The 12,972-nt window shown below is 44.9% G+C and overlaps 1 protein-coding gene across 1 annotated transcript in view; it reads left to right on the top strand.

Annotated features, from left to right (window-relative positions):
• LOC142313143 (uncharacterized) overlaps positions 1–8,515 on the top strand; it is a 135,943-nt gene extending 127,428 nt beyond the window's left edge. The window contains exons 11-12 of the mRNA XM_075352131.1: positions 4,261–4,414; positions 6,657–8,515. Of these exons, the coding sequence (XP_075208246.1) occupies positions 4,261–4,414; positions 6,657–7,960 (1,458 nt within the window). The 3' untranslated portion in view covers positions 7,961–8,515. The remainder of the gene's footprint in view (positions 1–4,260; positions 4,415–6,656) is intronic.
• Positions 8,516–12,972: the final 4,457 nt, after the last annotated feature.

Raw genomic sequence — 12,972 nt, 5'->3', positions numbered from 1 at the left:
AGTGTGAAACTAGCCTAACTCTATCTTACCTGGATCAGTACAGCATCCTAAATCAAATGCAGTACTCTGTGGCGACTGAGGCCTCAGGGGCACCACATTATGGCTCTATATAATCTATATATATATAATTGCCTTATTCTGTCTGTCTTGCTCCAAAATTGTGTCGTTACAGTGACAGCTGTCGAATTGGCCGCTGGGCTTGGCCTGCCCCCCCCCCCACGGATTGCCTGGCCCCGCCCCCCGCATGGATTGGCCGCTTGCCCCGGCCCTCCGCACGCATCACCCGCTCCAGCGTACACCGGCTCCCGGTGCACATGTGCAGGGAGTCGGCATACGCTGACGCATCGCCCGCTCGGCCCCGCCCCCGGCACACATTGACACGCTCGGACCCGCCCCCGGCGGACATAACTTTGCGATGCCGGGATCGTAACGGAGCCGGTGTACGCTGGTAACCATGATACACATCGGGTAACTATAGGAAGTTACTTACTTATCCAATGTGTATCATAGTTACCAACGTACACCGGCTCCCGGTACACATGTGCAGGGAGCCGGCATACGCTGACGCCTCGCCCGGCCCCGCCCCTGGAACACGTTGGCACGCTCGGCCCCGCCCCTGGTGGCCCCAGCATGGAGGATAGAGCACGATGGGGGTTGTGTGTAGCATGGGAGATTGGAGCACGTGGGGGGTGTGCAGCATGGGAGATGGAGCATGATGGGTGGGTGCGCAGCATGGGGGATGGAGTACGATGGGGGGTGCGCAGCATGGGGATGGAGTACGATGGGGGGTGCGCAGCATGGGGGATGGAGCACGATGGGGGTGCACAGCATGGGGGATGGAGCACGATGGGGGGTGCGCAGCATGGGGGATGGAGCACGATGGGGGTGCGCAGCATGGGGGATGGAGCACGATGGGGGTGCGCAGCATGGGGGATGGAGCACGATGGGGGTGCGCAGCATGGGGGATGGAGCACGATGGGGGGTGCGCAGCATGGGGGATGGAGCACGGTGGGGGGTGCGCAGCATGGGTGATGGAGCACGATGGGGGGTGCGCAGCATGGGTGATGGAGCACGATGGGGGGTGCGCAGCATGGGGGATGGAGCACGATGGGGGGTGCGCAGCATGGGGGATGGAACACGATGGGAGAAGCGCAGCATGGGGGATGGAGCACGATGGGGGGTGCGCAGCATGGGGGATGGAGCACAATGGGGGGTGCGCAGCATGGGGGATGGAACACGATGGGAGGAGCGCAGCATGGGGGATGGAGCACGATGGGGGGGTGCGCAGCATGGGGGATGGAGCACGATGAGGGGTGCGCAGCATGGGGATGGAGCACGATGGGGATGCGCAACATGGGGGATGGAGCACGATGGGGGGTGCGCAGCATGGGGGATGGAGCACGATGAGGGGTGCACAGCATGGGGGATGGAGCACGATGGGGATGCGCAACATGGGGGATGGAGCACAATAGGGGTGCACACCTCCCCCAAAACACACACACCGCCACACGCGCACCGCACAACACACCACACACACACTGGGAACCACAAACACCGCCCTACACAGACACTGCCCTACACAGACACCCACACACACACACCCACAACGCCGCACACACACAACACCTAACACACAAACACTGCGGCATACACACATACCGCGCAACACACACACATTGCACAAAACATACCTCCCCCAAAACACACACACGCACCCCACAGCCACACGCACACAAACCGCGCAACACACACAGCACCACACACAGACAATGCTGCAGACACACAGCGCTCCACAAACAACACAACACACACAACGCAACACACAAACAACACCGCTCTCACGCACCCCCCACCCAGACAACACCCAGAACATTTACAGTGCACTACACAAACACTTGGCAACTACACACAACAACATCTATATATATAACAAAAATCATACATTAACTACACAATACGTAAATTCTAGAATACCCGATGCGTTAGAATCGGGCCACCTTCTAGTCTATAATAATCACGTGAAATAGAGGGGATGGGGATGCGCAACATGGGGGATGGAGCACAATAGGGGTGCACACCTCCCCCAAAACACACACACCGCCACACGCGCACCGCACAACACACCACACACACACTGGGAACCACAAACACCGCCCGCTCCACCGCAGCACCCTCATTCCCGACCGCAGCCCTATATTCAGACCATAAGATGCATTATGGGGGGAAAAAAGTGCATCTTATAGTCTGAAAGATACGGTAAGCCCTACTCCAAAAATAAGCCCTAGTTGTGGTTGCATAAGGAAATGTCCAAGCAGCTAAAAAAAATAAAGAATACAGCAGGACTTTTCTCTAAGAAAGCAGGCACCCCCAAAAGAAAGAGAACACCCTTAAAAGAAATCAGCCCCGCCTCCAAAAAAACCTGCACCCTCCAGACCCCAAACAATTACACTTGGCAAGTACTTATGATGGATGGGCTCTCACACAGAGATCTGTGTCACTGTCAGGCCCCTCGCTGTTCCAGCTGCATTGCACCGCAGAGCTGTGTATATAGTGACAAAGGGAGACGCAGCAATAAACGTCTCTGCCTTATGCAGAGATGGACGGATCTCCTCTCCGTTGCTACATGTTTGCGTGTTGCTGCGCTGCTATCTTATTTGATCGGTCAGAGTAATTCTCCAGGTCAGTGTGATTATGGCAATATCAGACTTCCACATTTTATTATTATTTAAGTGGTGACTAGAGACGAGCGGACCCAGGGAAGTTCAGATTCTGCTGGTCCAACTGAACTTTTTTAAAGATCGTTTTGGACTTGGACTTGACCTAAACATCATTTAAAGGCATTAAATGGGCAGTTCGGGTCTCCGCCCACATGCAGCCAGCCATAATCTAAACATATCACTTCCGGGGGAGGGTTTTTTCAATTTTTTTTTTTTTTGGTTTGGTGCACACTACATCCGATCTCATTGTTGTTACCCTCAGTGCGCTGTTCAAACACTGCAAGCGGCTCACACCGGGCTGAGCACCGAGCGTACCCGAGCACAGCGAAGCTCACGCAGTGATTTGCATTCGTAAACCATCCGATCTCTGCACCTTCTTGGAAAATTCTGAGTTCGTACCAAAAACTGAACTTCAGGTTCGCTCATCTCTAGTGGTCAATAAAAAACACTTTTGTATAAAAAATCGGTTTGTGTCACCAGTAACCTTATTCTTTTTGCGTCGATGGAGTTGAGTGAGGACTTGTTTTTTTTCTTGATGTGACGACATTTTCATTTATACCATTCTAGGTGCAATATGGATAATTCATCACTTTTCATTGTATTTATATTGCTAAAAAAAAAGTGCTACTTTTATCGGTCGGTTTTACTACTTACATAGCACATTTCACGTTGAAATTTTTTTTCCTACCCAAGTGATATCTTACCTCCCTTATTATCTGCAGTATTTTACAGATCGGCTCATCTCCTTCCCATTCAGGTCCTTATAATATCGGATCCTCTCAGTGGAGATCTTCTATAGAAGAGAATTCTCCTGATTGTCCCGTGAAGGATGGATATGGACAGGGACAAGATGGCGGAGAGGATATTACACCTCACCCTAGAGATCCTCTTCCGGCTTACTGGAGAGGTGAGAGATTCTGATGACGTCACATTACATCATTCTTATCTATGGGAATAACAGATGGACAGAACTGGAGAGGTGAGGACTCTGGAAATGTCTGGAGTGAGATTTATTACTGTGTCTCTCCATAACCAGGATTACACAGTAGTGAGGAAGACCTCTAGTGAGCGCTGTCAGGCCCCTGTGTCTGAGGGATGGGGAAGACCCCTGAGCCCAATCACGGGGCCTCCACCTCACCTCCCGATACATGAGGACATCAATGACCAGAAGATCCTAGAACTCACCTACAAGATGATTGAGCTGCTGACTGGAGAGGTGACACTGCTGGGAATGCTGGGACATTATACAGTAACGCTATGAAGGGATCGGGGGGTGACGGTATCATTGTATGTGTCAGGTTCCTATAAGGTGTCAGGACGTCACCGTCTATTTCTCCATGGAGGAGTGGGAGTATTTAGAAGAACACAAAGATCTGTACAAGGACGTCATGATGGAGGATCCCCAGCCCCTCACATCACCAGGTAATAGACAGGACTAAATACACACGGCCTATAATTATCTGTATGTAAGGAATGAATTCAGTCCCTGTATGTGTCTCCTCCAGGTCTATCCAGTAAGAGGACAACACCAGAGAGATGTCCCCGTCCTCTTCTCCCACAGGACTGTAAACAGGAAGACCCCGATGTTCCTCAGGATGTGTTTCCTCCAGAGAGATGTCCCCATCCTCTTTTCCTGCAGGACTATAAACAAGAAGATCCCGATGTTCCTCAGGATGTGTTTACTACAGTTCTATCCTGTAAGAGATATCTACTCATGTACTTTCTGCCGTTATTTTGGGTTTACATTTTTAGGCTTTCTGTTCTGGTTTTTTTTCAGCTGTATTTTCTTTGCTTCTTCTGCTGTTTGTTTTTAGTGCCTTCTCTATGTTGTTATGATGGCAACTCAAAGACCTGCAGAGGGTTCATGAATACCCTATTTTCCATAAAATACGACCTACACCAAAAATAAGACCTAACATGATTTTATGAGATTTTTTGAGAATGCTTGAAATATAAGCCCTACTCCAAAAATAAGCTCTAGTTACAGTCAGGGCCAGCGTTGGGGGAGTCAAACTGTACAATTTCTCAGGAACCGCACTCTCCTAGGGACCCCATCAGTTGTATTCTGAGGTTGATTGTTTAAGGACCTTTGATGACTGCAAAGTAATTAGACATGATGTAACCAAAGGTCTCTTAATTACAGGAGTCTAAATGAACAGAAGACAGGCGGGCATGCAGGACTGGCATTAGGGGAAAGGAAGTGTAAACTGAGCAATTTCACAGGGCCCCCATTGTCCTAGCGGCCCTAGTGTTTATATGCCTTTTTATAGGACTGCTTAAGGATCTAAGAGTCAAATGTTCGTTAACTCGGATCTCCCATTCCTAGCACCAATTCTCTGGAATGTGCTACAGTAAATCTCATTGATTGTCACAATGTGACTGCAGGATAATGATGGATAGGGGGCTCTTATACTGTCTCTCACGCTAGGGGACCCTAAACAATTCCTAACCTCTAGATTACCCCTGAAGGTGGAGATGCTAGAGTCCCGTGCCTTACTAGTCTCCTGACCAGATCTAATCTGTTATTAGAAAGAAGGAGCAGGAATATGATGGAAACACAGATTAAGACAGATGGGACACATTGCAAACGCACAGAAATAAACAGTAAATAGAAGACTGTGGAAAGAGAAGAGCAATAGGGTCTTACCCCAATAGGAAAAGGGGTTAAATAATGTGGTTGAACTCACCTATGGAAGTTGTGACAGTCACAACTCCTATATCAGCATGAAACTCCAGGTCAAGGCTGCAGTCCCCGAAATGGCTGATAGCAGAGAGTAATAGAGATGGGTTTTCCATAACCGCGCCAATGACCAAAGGACGATAGTAATATAAGATTAATGTTGCTTTATTTTCATGCTAAGGTCAACACGTTTCAGGAGACTCAGCTCCCTTCATCAGGACAAGAAAAATTAGAAAAATGTTTATGTACAGTAATTTTTCTTGTTCTTTTTTTCTTGCTAGTATGTGATATGTATATATAAATCCTTCACTTACGTACCAATTTTTGGTAATTATGTTCACACGGGTGAATATTATAGTGGTTTGCACGTCTTTCCACACATTCCTCCCATACTTCTGTGATAGCATTCTCAAACACATGAATGGAGTTCTAGGTGAACCCTACACATTTATTTTTTACTTTTTATTTAAATTTTGAACACATAGATTCACATATTTTTCTTTTCATAACAAATTTTACTACGTTGCATTATATACATAAGTCTTAAGAAAAAGATATAATGGAGACATGTTCTAAAATTCAGTGAATTGGATGTTATACGTCATGTTTACTTTTAAATGTATGGACTGCCGCCTAGTTTATTTCAAAGTGGGTGGTGTTGTGACGTCAATACAATGGTATATAATGCCGACTTGGTCTCTGTTACAGCAGATTTGATGTTCTTTTGCCTGTTTGTCCTGATGAAGGGAGCCGAGTCTCCTGAAACACGTTGACCTGAGCATGAAAATAAAGCAACATTAATCTTCTATTACTATCGTCCTTTGGTCATTGGCGCGGTTTTGGAAAACCCATCTCTATTACTCTCTGATATCAGAAATAAACATTGAGAGACTAAGGAGAAAAGCAAGAGCAGGAAGGCAGCAACAAAAAGACAACAAGAGTTATCACCACAACAGCTCACAGTAATAATGCACAACAACCACCCGTAAGTCTGGATCACAACACCTGACAAGACCAGTATAGGTTAACTATAGCTAGCATTAATGAAATTGTCCAGTCAACAGATACAGAAGGGGAGCGAACAATACTTTCTAATCTACAGCATGTGATCAAAGACATTGTCAAAAAGGTGTCAAAATTGGACAACCGATTCAGAATACATTTTTTCCTAATTTAATTTCTGATGTTATGGTTTAAATAAATAAATGTTATTTCAAGATAATATCATTATAAAATAATAACATTTTGTTTATGTTTAGCAGATGACTGTATTGGGAGTTCAGATGGACCTCTAATATCTTCAGAATTTAAAACAGATGATGAGAGTATCACACATGATACATATGAAGAGTATGCTGTTGTCCCAGATATACCGCCAGTCCTTCCTCGGAATTCCGATTTATCACAGAATTTTAAGCAAAATAAAAGTTACAGAAGGGATGTGGAACATGAAATGGCTCCTACTAGAGAGAAGCCTTTTTCATGTTCAGAGTGTGGGAAATGTTTTACCAGAAAATCACATCTTGTTACACATCAGAAAAATCACACAGGGGAGAAGCCTTTTTCCTGTTCACAGTGTGGGAAATGTTTTATTCGGAAATCAGATCTTGTTGAGCATCAAAGAATTCACACAGGGGAGAAGCCATTTTCATGTTCAGAATGTGGGAAATGTTTTACTCAGAAATCACATCTGGTTACCCATCAGAAAAATCACACAGGGGAGAAGCCTTTTTCATGTTCACAGTGTGGGAAATGTTTTAATTGGAAATCAGAATTTGTTGTGCATCAAAGATCTCATACAGGGGAGAAGCCATTTTCATGTTCAGAGTGTGGGAAATGTTTTATTCGGAAATCAGATCTTGTTTGGCATCAAAGATCTCACACAGGGGAGGTGCCATTTTCATGTTCAGAATGTGGGAAATGTTTTATCCGGAAATCAGAACTTGTTGGGCATCAAAGATCTCACACAGGGGAGAAGCCATTTTCATGTTCAGAGTGTGGGAAATGTTTTATTCAGAAACCAGACCTTGTTAGACATCAGAAAATTCACACAGGGGAGAAGCCATTTTCATGTTCACAGTGTGGGAAATGTTTTATTCGGAAATCAGAACTTGTTGAGCATCAAAGATGTCACACAGGGGAGAAGCCATTTCCATGTTCAGAGTGTGGGAAATGTTTTATTCGGAAATCGGATCTTGTTGAGCATCAAAGAATTCACACAGGGGAGAAGCCATTTTCATGTTCAGAATGTGGGAAATGTTTTATTCAGAGATCACATCTTGTTACACATCAGAAAAATCACACAGGGGAGAAGCCTTTTTCATGTTCACAGTGTGGGAAATGTTTTAATTGGAAATCAGAACTTGTTGTGCATGAAAGATGTCACACAGGGGAGAAGCCATTTTCATGTTCAGAATGTGGGAAATGTTTTATTCAGAAATCAGATCTTGTTAGGCATCAAAGATCTCACACAGGGGAGAAGCCGTTTTTATGCCCAGAATGTGGTAAATGTTTTACTAGGAAATTAAGTCTTGTTTACCATCAAAAAAATCACACAAAATAAATCATTTTTATGTTCTGAATGTGGAAAATGTAATTCTCAGAAATCAGATCTTGTTAAACATGTGAAGAAGCTGCACAGGGAAGGAACCTTTTTCATGTTGTGAATAATTGAAATGTTTAACTGCTATATCAAGTCTTGCGATGTTACAGAATTTATTTGGTTTACAAGATCAGATTGTTATTATTATTGTTTGAATTTTCTACATCTAACATAGAATAACATTCAGACTTGTGGGAAGACCATATTCGGTATAATGTGCTTTTGCACAATGTACCAGACCTTATCTCTAAGAGAGGCCCCTGATGCACATGGCATGTTCCACATTACATAAGTTGATATTAAACAGTCCCTAGACTATGTAAGAATGAGATAAAAACCATTTGGAACATGCAGCATGCCAAGAATATTATCTTGGTATTCATTAGAATCAGGTGGTCTCTGATTTACATGATATTCCAGAAGAACCAATCAGTATGACCTAAAACAAGGGTGTAACCAATCATTACGAGATAATGATAAGATTGTCCAATGTATGTTGGGGTACGTAGACTTATATGTTAGCGCTTTTCAATAAATATGACCTCTGGGCATTTGCTCAGATGGGGAAACCACATGACTGTCATTGCTGACTTCCGCCGGCGAAGCATTCATTGGACATGTAACTCATGGCTTGTCTGATTGCCATAATAGTTTTGGTAGAGAATTGCAGCCTCACAACATCGCCCCCACACGGGAACAGGACCAGACGCAGGACAAACCGCGGTAAATAACCCTTTGTGTTACTGACTGTCTCTTGTGCTGTCCTTGTGGTTTGGGGTTTGCCGTGTAGGCATCCTACTGCCTAGTACCCAATGAGAGTTTGTTTATATGTGCTTTTTGTCTGTAGGCGTATGAGTCTGTGAGTGTGTAATAAGCCTCTTACGGGGGAGGTTGAGAGAAGTGACCCTGTATACAGGGGTCCAACCGTGAGGAAGTTAGGGCTCCTGCGGTTCTATGACTGTGACCCACATGAGGCGCGTCCGGCCAGGGACTGTTACCTGTTTGTTTTTGTCTACAACTAGGGACACCCGCCAAGATTGATGTGTATAGCAGTTGAAACTCAGTTTCAGAAACTCTAACATTCATGTGCAAAGATCTACCTGGACCCTGACACATGTTTGAAGCTCTTTGAGCTTGATAGACAGACGAGACTGAGGTGAGTATAAGATCTAGATACGCATCACTATAGGCAGGAAACGGTCGTACACCATTTGAGGGCTCCGTTCAGAAGGGACGGAGCTGCTGGGTACGAGCCAGGGACTTTGTGGTTTCTGTGTGTTTGGGCCTGCCTCAAAGAGTGAGACACCGGTGTGTGTGTGTGGATGCCTTGCTTTTTCTGTATCAACACTGTCATATTGGTGAAAGTACTTCCTTTGGGATATATATACTGTATCTTGCCAAAGTCATACCATTTTTTATTCCACCATACGTAATCAGACTAGGTATATAGATATCATAAAGAAGATGAACTGGACCCTGGCTACTAACACCGACTACATTAACATTCATGTTTGACAATTGGTATATTGTGTGACTTTACTTGCAAAGAATGCTTTCACATCCTGGCTACTAACACTGACTGTCCCAGCCTCATGTCTGACATTTGCCAAATTTGTGACTTTGAAGTCAATGAAAGCCATCTACTTTCAGGGTGAGACACTCTCATATCTGTGTGTAAACAGATGCTGGATTTTCTCCAACTGATTAACATTTTTCAACGTTCTGCTTACACTGGCGCTTTAAGGGACACTGACATAATGCCCTTTTGCAAAATTCACATTGCGCAATGTGTGGACTTCATTGTACCTGTACTACACGACGCTAATCAGCCTCTCACTAACACGTCAATTCAATCTACTTACAGATAAATGCTAGAATCCGCAGAAACTATATCACGCACCCTGATAATACGCTGCTTGTTATAGTTTTCTCTTTACTTTTTGCTACGCTATGGTGTTACGCATGCAATATCTTACATATCTCTTGAGTGAGCGCTGTTTATAATCACTATCTTTGCTGTGCTGTGAGAGTCCTTTTTCTGCCACTTTTGCCAAAAAAGTGGACCATCCCTTTAAGAAAATTAACTTTTGATTAGTGGCTGCAACTACTGGTAAAGGTTAGTTGGGACACCCTGATAGTATTTCAAGGGGTTTTTTTTGGAATCTTGAACTATGTACACTAGTGTACCATCCCTTTTAGATAATTGAACCTTTTGTATTGGTGGCTGAAAATCGCTGTGTTTTCTCTTTAGACACCCTCATAACATTCCTATTGTGTGATTAACAATTTGTGGGGTTTTGATTGTTCTGATCCTCTCTTTCGCTCCCTTTGCTGCCATCTTTGATTAATTCAGTACCTAACAACTCTCCTGATTGGGCATTGGTTATAGTCATTATCTGCCTTGTAAAATTTACCTGCTTTCTTTCATAGGAAAAACATTGCAAATCAAAAAGGTCCGTGGAGCCTCTGTTAGGAGTCTCGACACGGAAAAATAGCCAGATATCCTTCCGGGTAGGACCTAGCCTTTGTCTTGCTGGTCTATTAGACATTGCTCCCACCTGGCCAGAATCCTACTCCACACTGATAAGGGGCAATACCCCGAAACAGCTGTCTGTTGATGGATACCTGGCCTTGGTATTTCCCTTGGCATATCTTAAAACTCATCAAGAGCTGGATATTGACTAAAAGGGCCAATTAATATGGTGGTTATGGTGGTCTCCTAGAAAGAGCCACTCCTCGGCTAGGTCCTTCCCTGTCTTGCTAAATTCTCCTAAAAAGGGGGCTGAAAGCCCGTACTTACGCAGCGCTCACTGATATCCTAATCAGGCACGAATACTAAGATTCTTTATAGCAAGATACTATTTATTTTAATAGCACATGAATAGTCAATGGTACATAGGCATTAGAACTACTTTATAGTCATAGAATCTTATAAAATATCAGAAATAGGCATCAACATTACCGTTATGTTGTAGCAATCCTTTCTCATCAGAGGGACTCGATTAGTGAGAAGGTACAACCCGGCCTTTTGCATCATAGCAGCGGTGCGTACACTTCAGCGTCCTGGAAAGGTTCCCTAATCTCAATAAGCGAGTCCGGTGTTTTTATAGGAAAACTTTGTACGTCGTGTCTACTGAGTGATGAATTGGTGACCAGCATGTGACAGCTGAGTCATGTTCATGTAACTTGACCACAAGCTGCTGTGGGCACCAGTAGCTTCCTGCACATTTTGCTAGTTGACCACTGCCCGACCACAGTTTCCTGGAGATATTGCAAGGAGCCATGAATTTTACATGCCAGCTTCCTTACACCTGTTGTCAATTAACCACGAGTTTCCTGACTGTTGGAACTGTAAACGTTACTTCCTCATAATCGTGGTTTCTTCAAGATCGGTCTGACAGGTATTCTTCATTATGGTAAAAATGGGTCAGCCAGAGGACATTTCTCTCTGATACTGAATTATGGTTGGATAAAATAATATCTGGGATCACTATATCTTTTGATTATGATCCCTATCTAATCACACTCATTCTTTCAGTCATATCACATTGGTATCACATTCCCGGAGGGATATCTGGCTATATTTCCTTGTCAAGACTCCTAGCAGAGGCTCCACAGACCTTTTTTAATTGCATACTTACCAGGGGGCAATGCACCTAGGATTTCACTGTGTTGAGCGCCTCCGCTGGCTGCCGGCAATGTTTTCTCTGGCTGGTCTCCCCGAGATCAGTGATTGTTTTGTCTTGATAGGAATAACATTGGAGATTTAAGAGTTTTCAAGTGTAGCGTGCTATACAGCCTCTCATGTGGGAAAACCAAGGAGGGAGAAGGGCCCTATATTATTATATTACCTGCTCTTTGCTACTGGGATCCCAATCATAAATATTAAACTACTGCAGTATAATCTTTACCTCACGTAAAGAATTTTCTCCTAAATGAGGAGAGAATTGAGAGATTCATTTTCTCCTAAGTGAGAAGACAATTAAGTTCCCTATGAGGGCTACACAGAGTAGGTGTCCCTCCAATAAGGAGGCAGGGACATGGATTCCCGCAATGCACTCCCTGACAAATCCTGTCGCTTATCCATGTTATGTAAATAAAAGCTTATAACCTGAATTTAAATTGATCCATTGATTTTATAAATTACTCTTTTGAAAGCTGGTGAATTGCTGGTGGATTGCTGGTCTGCTTTTTTGGGACTTTGGGTGGGACAGGACCTATAATCCTGTCCTCAACTGGTGAATTAACAAAGCCGGTGGTTCCAGTCCTTGCTTCAGGGTCCAGGTACCCCCTCTGTGCACGGCTTCCGGGTCGGTTCTTTGGTGACGCTACCAGTGGGCTCCTACCCTGTCCCGGTCCACCTCGGATCTCCAGCAGCCGTCTTCTCATCTCCTGTCAGACACGGACCACCGTCTGCCACCTAGCCAGCACTCCGGGGCTCCAACCCTGACGCTTTTCCTCTCTGGCTTCCACTTGAACTTCACTTTCTCCTCTCCTCTCTCCTACTCCGAACTCTCTGCTCTCCACTCAACTCAACTCAACAACTCCACTTTTCCTGCCTCCGGATTCTCTAGACCCCTAGGTGGGCGTTTTCCTTCCGCCTGGTCCCGCCCACTGGTGTGCCTTTCTTATCCTGGGGGGGTGAGTAGGGTTTTTATCGGCTCGGTGTAACCCTATGAGGGATGGTGTTGTGTGGGGATCTACTTTGTGTGTGACCACCTGGCGGCGCCAGGGCGTCACACATACACATCATATACACACACAGCTCCTCTCCCTACACGTCATACACACACGGCTCCACTCCATACACCTCGTACACACACAGCCCCACTCCATAATTATAAGTAATAATAAGTTTTATTTCTATAGCGCCAACATATTCCGCAGCGCTTTACAGTTCAGAGGGAACATGTACAGACAATATGAGACAATATATATAACAAAATTCAGATACCAAGAAGAGTGAGGGCCGT

This window comes from Anomaloglossus baeobatrachus, chromosome 5 (genome assembly GCF_048569485.1).
Source record: "Anomaloglossus baeobatrachus isolate aAnoBae1 chromosome 5, aAnoBae1.hap1, whole genome shotgun sequence".
Taxonomy (NCBI): Eukaryota; Metazoa; Chordata; class Amphibia; order Anura; family Aromobatidae; genus Anomaloglossus; species Anomaloglossus baeobatrachus.
This window is presented reverse-complemented; position numbering and strand designations above follow the sequence as displayed.